The 12751-nt window shown below is 45.5% G+C and overlaps 2 protein-coding genes across 3 annotated transcripts; both read left to right on the top strand.

Annotated features, from left to right (window-relative positions):
• The first annotated feature begins 652 nt into the window (after positions 1 to 652).
• Positions 653 to 4143, top strand: saal1 (serum amyloid A-like 1). Of its 2 annotated transcripts, none has more exons than XM_029841746.1 (13): positions 653 to 808; positions 1178 to 1368; positions 1448 to 1549; positions 1736 to 1819; positions 1916 to 1995; positions 2072 to 2131; positions 2208 to 2323; positions 2488 to 2638; positions 2842 to 2924; positions 3012 to 3197; positions 3318 to 3478; positions 3553 to 3645; positions 3807 to 4143. In XM_029841746.1, exons 1-13 carry the CDS (start codon positions 805 to 807, stop codon positions 3882 to 3884), a joined length of 1389 nt encoding a protein of 462 aa, XP_029697606.1. In that variant the 5' UTR covers positions 653 to 804; the 3' UTR covers positions 3885 to 4143. The 2 variants fall into 2 exon arrangements, with proteins under 2 accessions (XP_029697606.1, XP_029697605.1); XM_029841745.1 differs by having other exon boundaries at positions 661 to 820.
• Positions 4144 to 8423: 4280 nt separating this feature from the next.
• On the top strand, positions 8424 to 12372 carry tph1a (tryptophan hydroxylase 1 (tryptophan 5-monooxygenase) a). Its single transcript, NM_001032676.1, is given in 10 exon segments — positions 8424 to 8529; positions 9683 to 9814; positions 9982 to 10165; positions 10239 to 10407; positions 10493 to 10689; positions 10769 to 10904; positions 10988 to 11114; positions 11188 to 11283; positions 11375 to 11508; positions 11584 to 12372. Coding segments are annotated over 10 exon segments (1440 nt in total). The 5' UTR covers positions 8424 to 8439; the 3' UTR covers positions 11759 to 12372.
• Positions 12373 to 12751: the final 379 nt, after the last annotated feature.

Consider the following 12751-nt stretch of genomic DNA (forward strand, 5'->3'; position numbering starts at 1 on the left):
ATTCTCATATTAGTGCGGTAAATCTTATCATTTCTCAATGTTAAATGAAGATCATTGTCATTAGTTAAGCTTAGATAAGTGAGATATGGTTATTTTACTACAAGATATCAAGCAAGCTTAGCAAATCAGGGATTTCGCTCAGGAATTAGCAGATAGATTTCGTATTTTCACAAGAAAAGAGAATTCTCAATTGTGAAAAATATGAGGATTCTCTGTCTTTGTCACATAGTTATTAAAATGAATTTGTACTATGAGATATATTGCATACTATTTTATTCTGACCTTACTTGTGCATTTGTTGGATACAATCTCAGTTTAGAAATCTTTAACAGGCTGAGCTCAAAATAGAAACCAGAAGTGGGAACATTTGTGATGAATGTATGTTTAATAACAAATTCAGTACTATTATTTCAGTGAAAGGATTGGAGACTGCCTGAATCTACATAATTTAGTTTAATTGAATCAGAGGGTTTTTAAAAAGAAAGAAAGAAAGAAAGAAAGAAAGAAAGAAAGAAAGAAAGAAAGAAAGAAAGAAAGAAAAAATAACAGCAAAACATTAACGTAATTACTCTCCCTCGTTGACACGCACTGCTTGAATGTTGTTCTTAATATTGACAGCAGGTGGCAGTGTCGCACCTCTGTACTTACCAATGTTAGAAGAATAAGAAGGCAGCGTGGTTTGCGCATGCGCGTCCAGTATCCTCCGGTAATTCAACCGACGCCGTTTGAACATTTGCTAAAGAAAAGCAGACAAACTGTATTAATTTAACATTCAGAATGTTAGGACTGTAGGACCTGGTCACTATGGGTGAGTTTAAATGTAAGGAAGCAGCGGGGATGAACTGTGCTCGCACGAACCCAACGCTATAATGTTAATAAGTTGATGCAATTAGCTATTGGGATGTTATAACTAAGCAGTAGAATTACAATATATCTGTGTTATCTTTAAGTCTGTCGGTGTCACTTCACAAACTTCATGGTGCTTCGATCCAGGCCACTTGGATTTCTTTAGTTTTATTTTACCGTTTAATGTAGTTACAAAGACGATTGTTTTGCTACTTGAGGGACTTAAATTTCTAGAGATGAAGTTTATTGATGCTCTGACATCTTAGACATTCACCCACTGATTCATTTTATAGTGATCCAATTGAGACGTAAATATCCAATTGCCCTCTAGATTGTAAAGCTGATGGCGTGGGAGATGAGAGATCTCCATCATCAAGTGGAGGTCAGTCTCCGGACTTGGACCGGAACCCATCACCGCCTCCAGACACAGCTGGTGGAGGTGAAGATGGAGATTCGGACGCTATTGGAGATACCGTTTACAGCAAACACTGGCTCTTCAGCACACTGACTCGCCTCATCAACGTAGGCTTTCCATTGTCATCATTAGCCAAGGTTTGTTTCTTAAATGGCAACGATGTCTTCAAATGGTTGTGGATTATAGATGGTGACGGAGCACGCAGAGGGGGACTCTGAAGGGCAAATGGAGCTCCCTGATGGAGATGAGGAGGATCTGTGTAAAGTCTGGGATATGGCGATGGACAAGGTAAAGTAGTAATCTGTTTTACAGAAGTGAGGGAACACACAGTGCATTTAATAAACTGAATGAATTTTGATTGGATTAAATTAAAGACATTTTGCAAGAGAGCTGGTCATAATTTAACGCTGAGATTGGGGAAGTTACCTTTTAGCTTTTCATGCTTGCTAATGTTTGTTATGCACTGTTTTACAGGATGTTGCTGGTCTTCTGCAGGCGTTTAAAGCTACAGATATCCTTGTCGGGGTGATTTCTAGATCACGTTGTCCACGTCTCACAGTGAGTTTCTCTGTGACAACAGGAGAATATAATATTTGTGTTGAGAAATTTGTGGGTTTGGGATTTTAGATGTTGTTTTTTTTTCCATTCCTGTAGGAGATTTGTGTGGGAATCCTCGGAAACATTGCCTGTTTTCCTGACACTTGTGCGACTCTCAGCCAAAATGAAAACTTGGGGTGAGTGCACATAGTATGTCCAACAGCCACGGTGTGATGGTGAATCTGTAAATGCAGTTCCTCCCCGCGTCCACAGGGAGGTGCTGTTGCTGCTTCTTGGAGACGCAGATCCTCCAACCCTGCTGGAAACGAGCAGGTGACATTTGCACTTTCCAAAGACCGAAACGGAGTGAAGAAGCCAAGTGTTCATCCCTCTTTTGTGATACTTGCAGGCTGCTGCTGACTTGCCTTTCCCAGAAAGACGTCTGCTCCCTGTGGCTTCAGCGGATACGACAGCAAACATCTGTTCGCTCCAACCTCTGCTTCATCATGAGCAGTTCTACCAATAGTACTGCATTCTAGCTCACTTCTGTTTTCAGTTTATTTGTTAAATTTAGATTTATTTTTTTTTGGCTTTGATCCTGTTAAACGGTCTGATTGTCTCTCGACGCTTCAGAGAATACCGTCTCATTAGGTCAGTTTCCTGTCGGTAATAACTGACCCGTTTTGCAGCTGACCTGCTGGAAAAGGTTGGAGAACTGGTGGAAACTCTGTTTGACCTTGATGAAGACATCATGAAGTCTTGGATCACAGCTCAGCCAAAACAGGCGGAGGGTGACCTGGACGTAGCGTCATGTCTTCTTGAAGCAGCCAAGCAGCTCAGGTGGGAGCCTGAAAGGGAAATAATCCAACATATCTCATGTCTGAAGAAATAGATGTTTTGTTTCCATATTGCATCTCAAGAATCCAAATGTCCTTTATGCTAAAGTTAGATACAATTGTGCCAACGGGATAAAACAGAGGCCTGTAACTGCAGTATAGAAAAATGCCCGGTCAGCATTCAACAGTGTTAAACTACTTTTGCAGATCTGAAAGTCCGAATGGCCTGGAGGTTTACCTTCACGCCCTTCAGCTTCTCACAACCATAGATGAGGGCATTCAGACATTCGGTAAATACAGTAATCTGTTGAATTTACCTGCTGGTACATGAAGCTGCGAGTCACTTTAAAGCTGAAGAGATTATTTGTTTCCCCCAGCCGCCCCGGACGGGCCCGGCCAAGCAGTAGGGGAGTTTGTTGGTGAAGTTGTGTGCAAGGACCTCTGCCAAGCAGAAGACCTTTCGGTCGTTCTGCAGGAACAGAGGAGCACTCTGCTTCAGGCCTTTTCTGTACTGCAGGCTCTGCACAGATGTCAGGACCAGTGGCGCAGCAAAGCCGACACAAGTAAGTCTGATTTCAGCTCTGTTGCCGATCGCCGCCACTTTGTATTGTTGTTAAAGGGGCAAAATGAGCTGAATTTCTCGACTGACCCTCATCAATGTGAGCTTTGATCTTTACTTGAAGGTGTTCCGCTTATTGGAACCGTCCTGCGGGTGCTGCAGCACGACAGCGACGCCACGCGTGAGAGTCAGAGCGGCGAGGAAGAGAAAAAAGACGAGCAGCTCGAGGCTCTGGCAGAGGCGGCAGCAGAGCTTCTGGCTGACATCTGCGTTCAGATTCAGAAGGTGAAGCTAAACAGTGCTAACTTTACCTTCTATGTATTTTTATAAAGTGTCTAATATCTCGTTTATTCCTGTAGGAGACGGTGGCAGATTTGGTGAGGGAAGGCTACCTTACAGAGAGGACGTGTGTGGCAGCTGCTCGGAGTTTAACTCCCAACTTTCAGACTTCAGTAAGTGCTTTTAAGGTTCATGCTGGATGAAAGCTTGAGTCACATCCTGGAGTTTTGCTTCTGATGCCTTTGAGACTTATTTTAAGACCTTTTTTTAAGCCATTGCCACTTCTTTTTGGAAAATAAACCTGTCTCCACGCACCTTTCCACCCCTGGAACAGTTTGAGCACCTGCAGTGCGTGTTGTCTGAAGCAGATCCCCGGTTGGCAGACGAGGTGAGGAAGCAGGTTCCTGCCTGAGGCGCGGGCGGGATCAGGGTTCAGCGCCCGTCCAGACTTTGACCAGACGATCCTTTTTATAGACGCCACGTCTGTTTCCATCCCTGAGATCCTGCTTCAAATCCAGCTGTTTGGATTTCCACTGGAGAGACAATGAGGGTGTCACACAATCAAAAGGGGACTGAACCCGACAACAGTTGTGTCTCTGTTTGACGTCTTTATAAATAGCATGTTTGTGTCGGATGATTTTTTTTTATTAAAACTCCTTTTTTGGCCCGAGTGTTTTGTTTTTCCACTTGATTTCCTGCAACGTTGGGTTGATGAATGTGGCGACAGAGTAACAAAGCGTTTGACTTTATTAAATAATAAACCTCATTTGTCCTTTGGTGTATGATAAAATACAAAAGTCTGACACGGTGAACCGGTACCGACTGAAATGAGCCACCTTCCCAAGCATATGAGTAATGGTGCTAATGCTGATGACAGCATCAAGTGTTTACCAGAGGGTGACAGTCACTCGGTAAAGACAATAAAACTAGATGAAAGGCTCCAGCCTGGCAACAATGAACTCATTTGGTTTCCAAATGCACCATTTCACCCACTCGGAGGAGAGCTGAACGACCTCCGGCGAGCTTGGTGAATATAGCAGCTTTTTAATTAAAGCTTGGATTGATATGTAGAACACTCTTTCTAATGGAAATCCTGAGATGTGAGCGTGGACGAGAGGCAGGGTACACCCCTTGGGGAGAAATGTCTTTCTGATCCGGCACATTCGGAGCGCGGCCTCCACTCCGATGCGCAGAGTTGCCTCGACGTGCCCGTCACGTCGTCTTTTTGTTGGAAATCTTAAGAACGATGGAGGCATGATCACGCTTGGCCTTTCCGGGCGGCTCCGGGCTGGGGACCTGCGCTCCACCCGGCGCTCCGTGCTTCAGGCCTCGCCCGCAGACGTGTCACGTCACAAAGATCAGGTTGAAGCCCAGACGTTCCCCGACAAACATCGCGGTCCATCCGCCCGTCTTCCCGTGACGCTGATGATGGATGTCAGTTAACTTCCTCTCCAGCTCATCTCTGCCCACACAACCCGCTGCTCTTTTGACGGCCTCGTGTTTTGCCTCACAGTGAGACGCGTTCTATTTTGGACGTGCTTTTACATAACCAGGAAACGGAGGATGACACCACTCCTGAGATGAAGGTGCCAGAGGCTTTAATTGTTACGGACTGGGATCAAACGGGCTTTGGTTTTGTCTCTCGCCTTTCAAGCCCGGCACGCGACACAAAGCATTTTTCCGTCTTCTTGACGTCACGTGTTCCTTTCAGCTCCGCTCGGGCCGTGTCCAGGGATGCTAACGGGTCTTTCCCAGATCAACAACATTCACGCCGGCCATTGTCGTGTACGTGCTGCGGATAATGAGGAGGAAGAATGTGTGCCCCCTCACGTACGCTCTCCTTCGGCTGTGTCTCCTCACAGCCACCTGGCCGCACTAATAAGGACGCACAATGCTAATCACAGCCCCCTTCAGCTCATTTCCTGACCTGCCCGCCTTTCTATCTTTTGTCAACAGAATCTCAATAAAACTTTCCCCTTCGTCCTCCCCAGGTATCAGACGTTGACGTCGCCTGCCGGCGACAAAATGACGCTGGCGTCTCTGTTTGCGTCACAGTAACACGGTCGCTTCGAAGGGTCAAGGGTCAGCGGAGCTTTCATTCAACAGTGAAGGGAAATGCTGCCTCTTAATGATTCAACTAATCAACATAATGAAGCATTTAAAAAAAGAAGGAAGAAGAAGCCGTTACTGTGTTCCAAAAATTACTCCTCGTTAAATAATCATCCTAAATTTCAGGAATCAATTACTCTTATTACTGTACATTTAAAATATTATGCAACAGCTTAACCTCATTTTTTAATCAGAGCACACTCAAATTTGTCACACGACCGAATCTGGTTCAGCAGATGTTTACGGCTGCAGTTGTGTGGCGTCCTTGTGCACACTGACGCCTGTCACCAAGGGCAGATGCTGCTGTTTGTTCGCCAACAAAAGAGCTGGAGCTAATTAAAGAGACGAGTCCTGCACAGGAAGGGCACGTAAGCAGGACCAATCACCGCTCCGGTTAGTTAGTTGTTCAAACACGGCTTGGGGGGGGAGGAGAAAGACTGGAATTCTATTGATGAAGTTCGGTTTAAAGTCCCTGAAATCCACGGAAATTCAAATATCAGCTGCATTTAAATCAGGAGTGGAAAAGGTAAACAGGAAATGGGACCAAAACGTGTCCACAATGGACTGTTCTGAAATGGGAAATGTACTTTTTCTAATCTTTACCTTCCACAGTTCATTTCTACAGCTCAAAAATAGACCTGCAGTTTTGGTACAAACAGAATAAAATTCTATAATATGTTCAATTTTCACAGCACTTGTATGCCAAAACAGAACTTTTCAAGACCTTTTTTTTCTTTTTATCTTCCAAATATTTCTTAATCCCACAAAACAAATTAAGGAGATTTTAAATGGAAACAAAGCCTTTTCCCACTGTCATCATCTATCATTTCACTTAGCTTGACGTCGTGGCCCTTTAAGCCTCCTTTACCCACAAAAAAGCCTCCTGCGTATCATCGTGCTACAGTGTTTTAGTATCTTCTTAGTGCCCATTGCCAGACAAAGCTCATGTGGGCAGCTTCTTAGTGCCATGCTTCAGATTAGCCTAAGAGATATATTGCAGCGTGCTGCTCAGACAGTGATTAAATCCCTCTGATTGAAGTGAACAGAACTGGGACAGACTGACCCCACACACTCTGCAGAAGTGGCAGAAGTGGATGAAGACGTGAGTCTATAGAGGCATCGAAGCAGAAAATCACCATGAATTGTTAATGGGAAAGAATCCAGTAGAAACTAAGGTGCACCGCTCAATCTCCTTGTTTAAAAACTGCACTTAGTGATGGCTAATTTGTTGTGTCATGTTCTTTTATCTAATTATCCGGAGATTTCCATTCACGGGGTACACACCCTGCTTATTTGGGCTCCTTGGCTGGACTCATTCAAAGCACCCGCTGGCTTGATGCACCGAGTTGCCAATCAAAGTCGACGCAAACATGCTTTATGTTACAGTTGCCGTGGAAACGGATCCAACTTTGAACCTAACGGCTGGCGTTAAAAGAATTGGGAGTGACGGGAGGTGGTTCGTCCTGCAACATCAAAGACGTGGCCAGAGCAACTGCAGCATGAAAGACTTCTGAAACAGAGTCGGGTGTTCTTGACACTGTCGTGATGATAATTATCTGTCATCCGCCCCGGCCGTTTTAAGTTTTAAGCTAATTACAGCCTGTATTCCACAAAGTGACCAACTAAAATGTCTGAAAACACAGTTGTCAGTAGCAATAATGGTGCCTGCAGATGTCTTTAATAAGACCCCTGTTATAGCTGCTGTTTGTCTGCTGCAGGAATCATAAATAAAAATGAGCTGCGCGATATCCCGGCGTTGCTGATGTGTCTCGACACGCTGCGGCTGTACTGACAGGACGGCGGCCAGATCAGAGGAGGAAGTCCCCTCCACCGCCTGGGCTGTTGTGTAAAGCGTCACGGGTGACAGGGGCCAGGACCACCTGAGCGCAGCAGCATGTGCGTCGGCCACATGAATGGTGAATCGGGAGAGGTTTCACCTTCTCGGGTGACCGCAGCGGCGTTATCTCCATAAGTAATGAGCTGGTACCTTCACAGCCGCCTTAGCCACCACGGTTTGCCTACAGAGGCCCCACCGAGCCTTTTCTACTGATTGCCTTGATCTTATTAAAAGGCTCATGGTGTTAAAGACGGGAAAACATGCAGATTATTTTTGCTATGTGCACGAGAGCCCAGAGGTGCTTACAGTGCAGATGCATGGATTGTGGAAGGGGGCAGGCTGGATGACTGTACAACGCACTCTGGTGGGCTGCGTGAATCCTCTTAAACGTTGACCTCCGCTTAACGGCGTCAACAAAAAAGAATTAGCCGCTCGTGTCAACCTTGAGGTTCACGGGAGACGACCATCACTTTAATTATTGAGTCTAAATGCTTTTAACAGTGAACACTGCATCTAAAATGGTCCGAAAGTGCTGCTGTTGACATACAAAGGTGACATTTTCCTGGGAAATATGTGGTAAAGCTCTTACTGGGATTAAACTGCTGAGCGCTCCCCTGAACTAGATGTTGCTGACTGGATTTGTGCCGTTCTTGTTCTCATTTTCAGTAATTTTGTGACTTTTTTATGGACAGATCTCGCAACAGCGTGGCGGGACTTAACGTTTATCTGGAGCATTTGTTATTCACTTGTATTTGGAAGCAGAAAATCTGCAATTAGTGCTTGGTCTTGTGAGAGCTTGTTCAGTCCTTCAGCTAAAATAAAAGGTACTACTCTACACCCCCCCCCCCCCCCAACCCAAGCCCGCTGACGTGAGCAGCGCTCCTGTTCTTCCATTTGCTGCTGAGCTTCAGCTTATTGCCCCCTCCTGTCTCTCCCTGCTGTTAAATAGCAGCAGGGCAGACAGATAATCTACAGAGGGAAAAGCTCAGAAAGACGGAAACACAGCCGGCGACACTTGAACATGTACTCCAACAAAAACGATGGGCCGCGCAGAGGAAGGTCCTTTGACTCCATGAACATTGGCTTCGATGAGAAACTGCTCAACAATGAGGTAAGAACTTCTATAATTAAAAATAAAAGAGGAAAAAAGGAATAAAGGGGAGGGGAGGGGTGGTCTTTTCTAAATGCACTGCACAGTTTAAGACAGCTTGTGTTTTGTCCCGGTGGTAAAAGTGCAGGCTAGAAGATTAATTTAAGCTGTTTCTTTAAGTCAAACAATTAAGATAACTAAAGGGACATTTAAAATTAAAATTAAAAGTCGTTAAGGCTCCATTAAACTTCATTTTAAAAGCAGATTTTTTTAGAATCTTCATTCACAGGCTGCACATTTTTAGGTAAAACTCTTTGCCAACAGAGAGATGCGCGTAAACTTTCCTCAGAGCCATAAACGCAGATCCGAAATGTGGAAATGGGATGAAGAACCTTTTAATGAACCATAAAACCTGCCTGATTAAACGCTGCCGGTAACGTGCTCACACCCGCGGGCAGCTAATAATATCCTCGCTCACGGTTTAAATCAGATTAGAAGGCGATCCTTGGACACGAGTCCATCTCCATTAAACCGAGACGCCTGAAGAGTTGACCCCGGCCACCGTCCTCCGTCCTCCGTGCACGGATGCATTCCTCGGTTCTACCCGCGCGGATCCACAGAAAAGTGCTCTGTCGCGCCGTGTACGCGATGATCGGCGGGAGAAACGCGGTAACTCTTGTCAAATTAACGAATTGTTCTAAACTGCCTGCGTAAAACGAAACCCTGAAAGTAACGGCGGCGCGAGAAGGGAGCGTGAGATTCGTGCGTAAAGTCAGGGGAAGTCTTTGCATGAGCTGGAACCCAAAGTGTCGTTTATTGTGAGCGTCGGCTCCTAATGTGGGATTACTTGTGTGCATTTTCCCCTGCGTCTGCAGTGAGCCGTCATGCGTCACAGCGAGCGCGCAGCCACCGCGCTGGAACGGAGCCGGCGGCCTCCCGCTGGATTTAATCTGACCCCCCAGCAGGACTTTATAGCAACTCACGCCTCTTTCGATTTATGATTCACTAACATGTCCAGGATTTTAAAGGCAGAGCAGGAATGACAAAGAACGGGCTGGCGCACGCGTTCTTCCATAAATAATTCCATAAATATTTTACTTCCACAATAGAATTGCTCAGATTTTCTGAAGTGGGAAAACTATAAAAGTCTGTGATTTGTGATTTGTGCTTGCAGTTAAACAGGTCGACCTTCAAAAAAATCGAAGAAAACGGCGAGAAGAACACGTCAGAGAAAGCTCGAGCAACAATCATCTTTTCCCTCAAGAATGAAGTGGGGGGGTTGGTGAAGGCACTCAAGCTTTTCCAGGTAACACACTTAAGCCTCATTATGAACACATTACTGACACTTTTTAATTTATTTACTTTTTCAAAACTGTGATTAAAATGCAACATAATCACTTATTGAAATTGCGCACCATTAAGCCCCTTCACTCCGACTGTATCCGGACGGCTAATTCTCGGTGTCTCCTCCAGGAAAACCATGTCAACCTCGTGCACATAGAGTCCAGAAAATCCAAAAGACGCAACTCTGAGTTTGAAATCTTTGTGGACTGCGACAGCAACCACGAGCAGCTGAATGAAATCATCCAGCTGCTCCAGAAGAACGTGAGCGTCCTGGACATGGAGCCTCTGGATAACTCTTGTCTCCACAAAGAAGGTGAGTTACACCCCTCAGCGGGCCCCCTTCGGAGGCATCGGGACACTAAGGAATCCGCCCTCTCTCCTCTCAGACATGGGTGGCGCACCCTGCTTCCCGAAGAGGATTTCAGACTTGGACAACTGTGCTAACCGCGTCCTGATGTACGGCTCCGAGCTGGACGCGGATCATCCAGGTTTCAAGGACAACGTCTACCGAAAGAGGCGAAAGTATTTTGCCGACCTGGCCATGTCCCACAAACAGTGAGTTTTCCTTCGGGAACGCTTCGCGGCTGTTTTGGAAGCGTGCTCATTTTCCTTTGACGCTGAGGCAATTTTCCCATGGCAGTGGGGATCCCATTCCTCGGATCGAGTTCACAGAGGAGGAGGTGAAGACGTGGGGAGTTGTCTACAGGGAGCTTAACAAGCTCTACCCCACCTACGCCTGCCGGGAATACCTGAAGAACCTTCCGCTGCTGTCCAAATATTGCGACTTTCGGGAGGACAACATCCCTCAGCTGGAGGACGTGTCGCGCTTCCTCAGGGGTAGGTTTGCTTTCATTGAAAAAAGATCCAAAAATGAAGAAAAAAAACAACAACAGGAAATATCTTTGCATCTTCCCAGAACGCACTGGATTCACCATCAGGCCCGTGGCGGGTTATCTGTCCCCACGCGATTTCCTGGCTGGTTTAGCTTTCCGGGTTTTCCACTGCACCCAGTACGTACGGCACAGCTCCGAACCCTTGTACACCCCAGAGCCGTGAGTAACACACGCACCATGAACATCTGAGGGAACGTCGAGGCTCTATTGGCTCTAATATTCTGCTTCCCCTCACTACCAAGGGACACGTGCCACGAGCTGCTGGGCCACGTCCCCCTGCTGGCCGAGCCCAGCTTCGCCCAGTTCTCCCAGGAAATCGGTCTGGCTTCACTGGGAGCGTCAGATGACTCGGTGCAGAAACTGGCTACAGTGAGTGACTGATCCTCAAGCATTCAGGGCTACTTTAACCAAAAAAAACAAAGTGGGAATTTGTCCCTTGCAGTGCTATTTCTTCACGGTGGAGTTTGGTTTATGCAAACAAGAAGGGAAGCTGCGAGCTTACGGAGCGGGGCTGCTGTCGTCCATCAGCGAACTTAAGGTAACAACAGACCCCCCACGAAGCCGCGGGTTCATCTGAATTTATTAAATCCCCTTCAACTGTTTTCCTCACCGGTGGCCCTCTCTTGCAGCATGCACTCTCTGGGAATGCAAGGATAATGCCCTTTGACCCCAAAGTAACATCCAAACAGGAATGCATCATCACAACCTTCCAGGATGTCTACTTTGTGTCCGACAGCTTCGAGGAGGCCAAAGTCAAGATGAGGTAAGTCCCTTGGCCTGACATTGAGATGGGATTAACCTGGCGTCGGGTCTCGTGATGACTCTGAGCTCCTTTCAGGGAGTTTGCCAAGACCATCAAGCGTCCCTTCACAGTGCGGTACAACCCCTATACCCAGAGCGTGGACGTTCTCAAAGACACTTCCAGCATCAACAGTGTGGTGGAGGAGCTGCGGCACGAGCTGGACATCATCAGTGACGCCCTCTGTCGGCTGAACAAGCAGCTGGGCGTCTAAGCGTCCCTCGGTGGGCACCTCTTCACCCCCCCCATACAATACTTGTGTATCAATCACCCTTCGTCCATGCGATTATTCTGCTGACCCCACTACATTTAGTAGTAGCACAAAGCCAAAGAGCTGTTTTAACACAAGATACTGTTTCCCTTCACCATTCATAATATTTTTGTAGGTTTAAAACATCTCCAGATGTTCCAAATACAGACCGTTTCCTCATCCCAAAATTCCTCTCTTGTATATTATGATGGTCATTTATAAATATATTTTGTATTCCAACACGTTTCTCCACATTTAACCTTCTTCACTTGAGTGATATGTACCGGTACTTTGTTGGTCTTATTATGTAAGTGTATCATGTTTCTGTGTGTGTGCTTTGAGAGAATTATGGAAGTTATAACCAGTATAGTGAAACCTCTTTCCACAACTGATCCTATTAGGTCACATCAGTGCACTGGACCATCATATATTCATCATTTCAACATCTCTGGAAGTGAATAACTGTAGTACTCCTCAAATCCAAAATATTTTTCTACTATGAAAAACTATAGACATTAATGGTAGGCTATGTATAAAGTTATTGAAGTGAACAATAAAACATTTATTGTGTCTCCAAAGTGTGTCATTTGATTTTACTACCTGCGTTTTTCCGCATCCAGATGTGATCAATGTAAATCTGATGGTGATGATCACTGAAGAACACTGAAAAAGATCAAATGAAATGTTCGATTTTCCTGCATGAGTTTACATTTTATTGATTTAATACGTAACACTACATAAATACCCTATTTAATGTTGTGGCAAATGATATGACATATAACTTTATTGAATGCATCTGCATAAACATGTATTGTAGTCACTTATCCTCAAACGTTACATTCAGAAGAGATATTTAAGCAAACGGGACATTTTCTGGGTACTTACCTGTGTGGCGTTATTATGATACTGTGTATCCCCCCAATTACAACAAAATATTGAATTAAAAATCACAACCAA

The sequence above is a fragment of the Takifugu rubripes genome, chromosome 9, assembly GCF_901000725.2.
Source record: "Takifugu rubripes chromosome 9, fTakRub1.2, whole genome shotgun sequence".
NCBI classification, from domain to species: domain Eukaryota; kingdom Metazoa; phylum Chordata; class Actinopteri; order Tetraodontiformes; family Tetraodontidae; genus Takifugu; species Takifugu rubripes.

Excerpts from the sequence above, each read along its gene's own strand:
- saal1 (XM_029841745.1), top strand. Across the intron at positions 1,550-1,735 it reads GGGATATGGCGATGGACAAG|GATGTTGCTGGTCTTCTGCA; the intron begins GTAAAGTAGTAA and ends ACTGTTTTACAG. Across the intron at positions 3,646-3,806 it reads CTCCCAACTTTCAGACTTCA|TTTGAGCACCTGCAGTGCGT; the intron begins GTAAGTGCTTTT and ends CCCCTGGAACAG.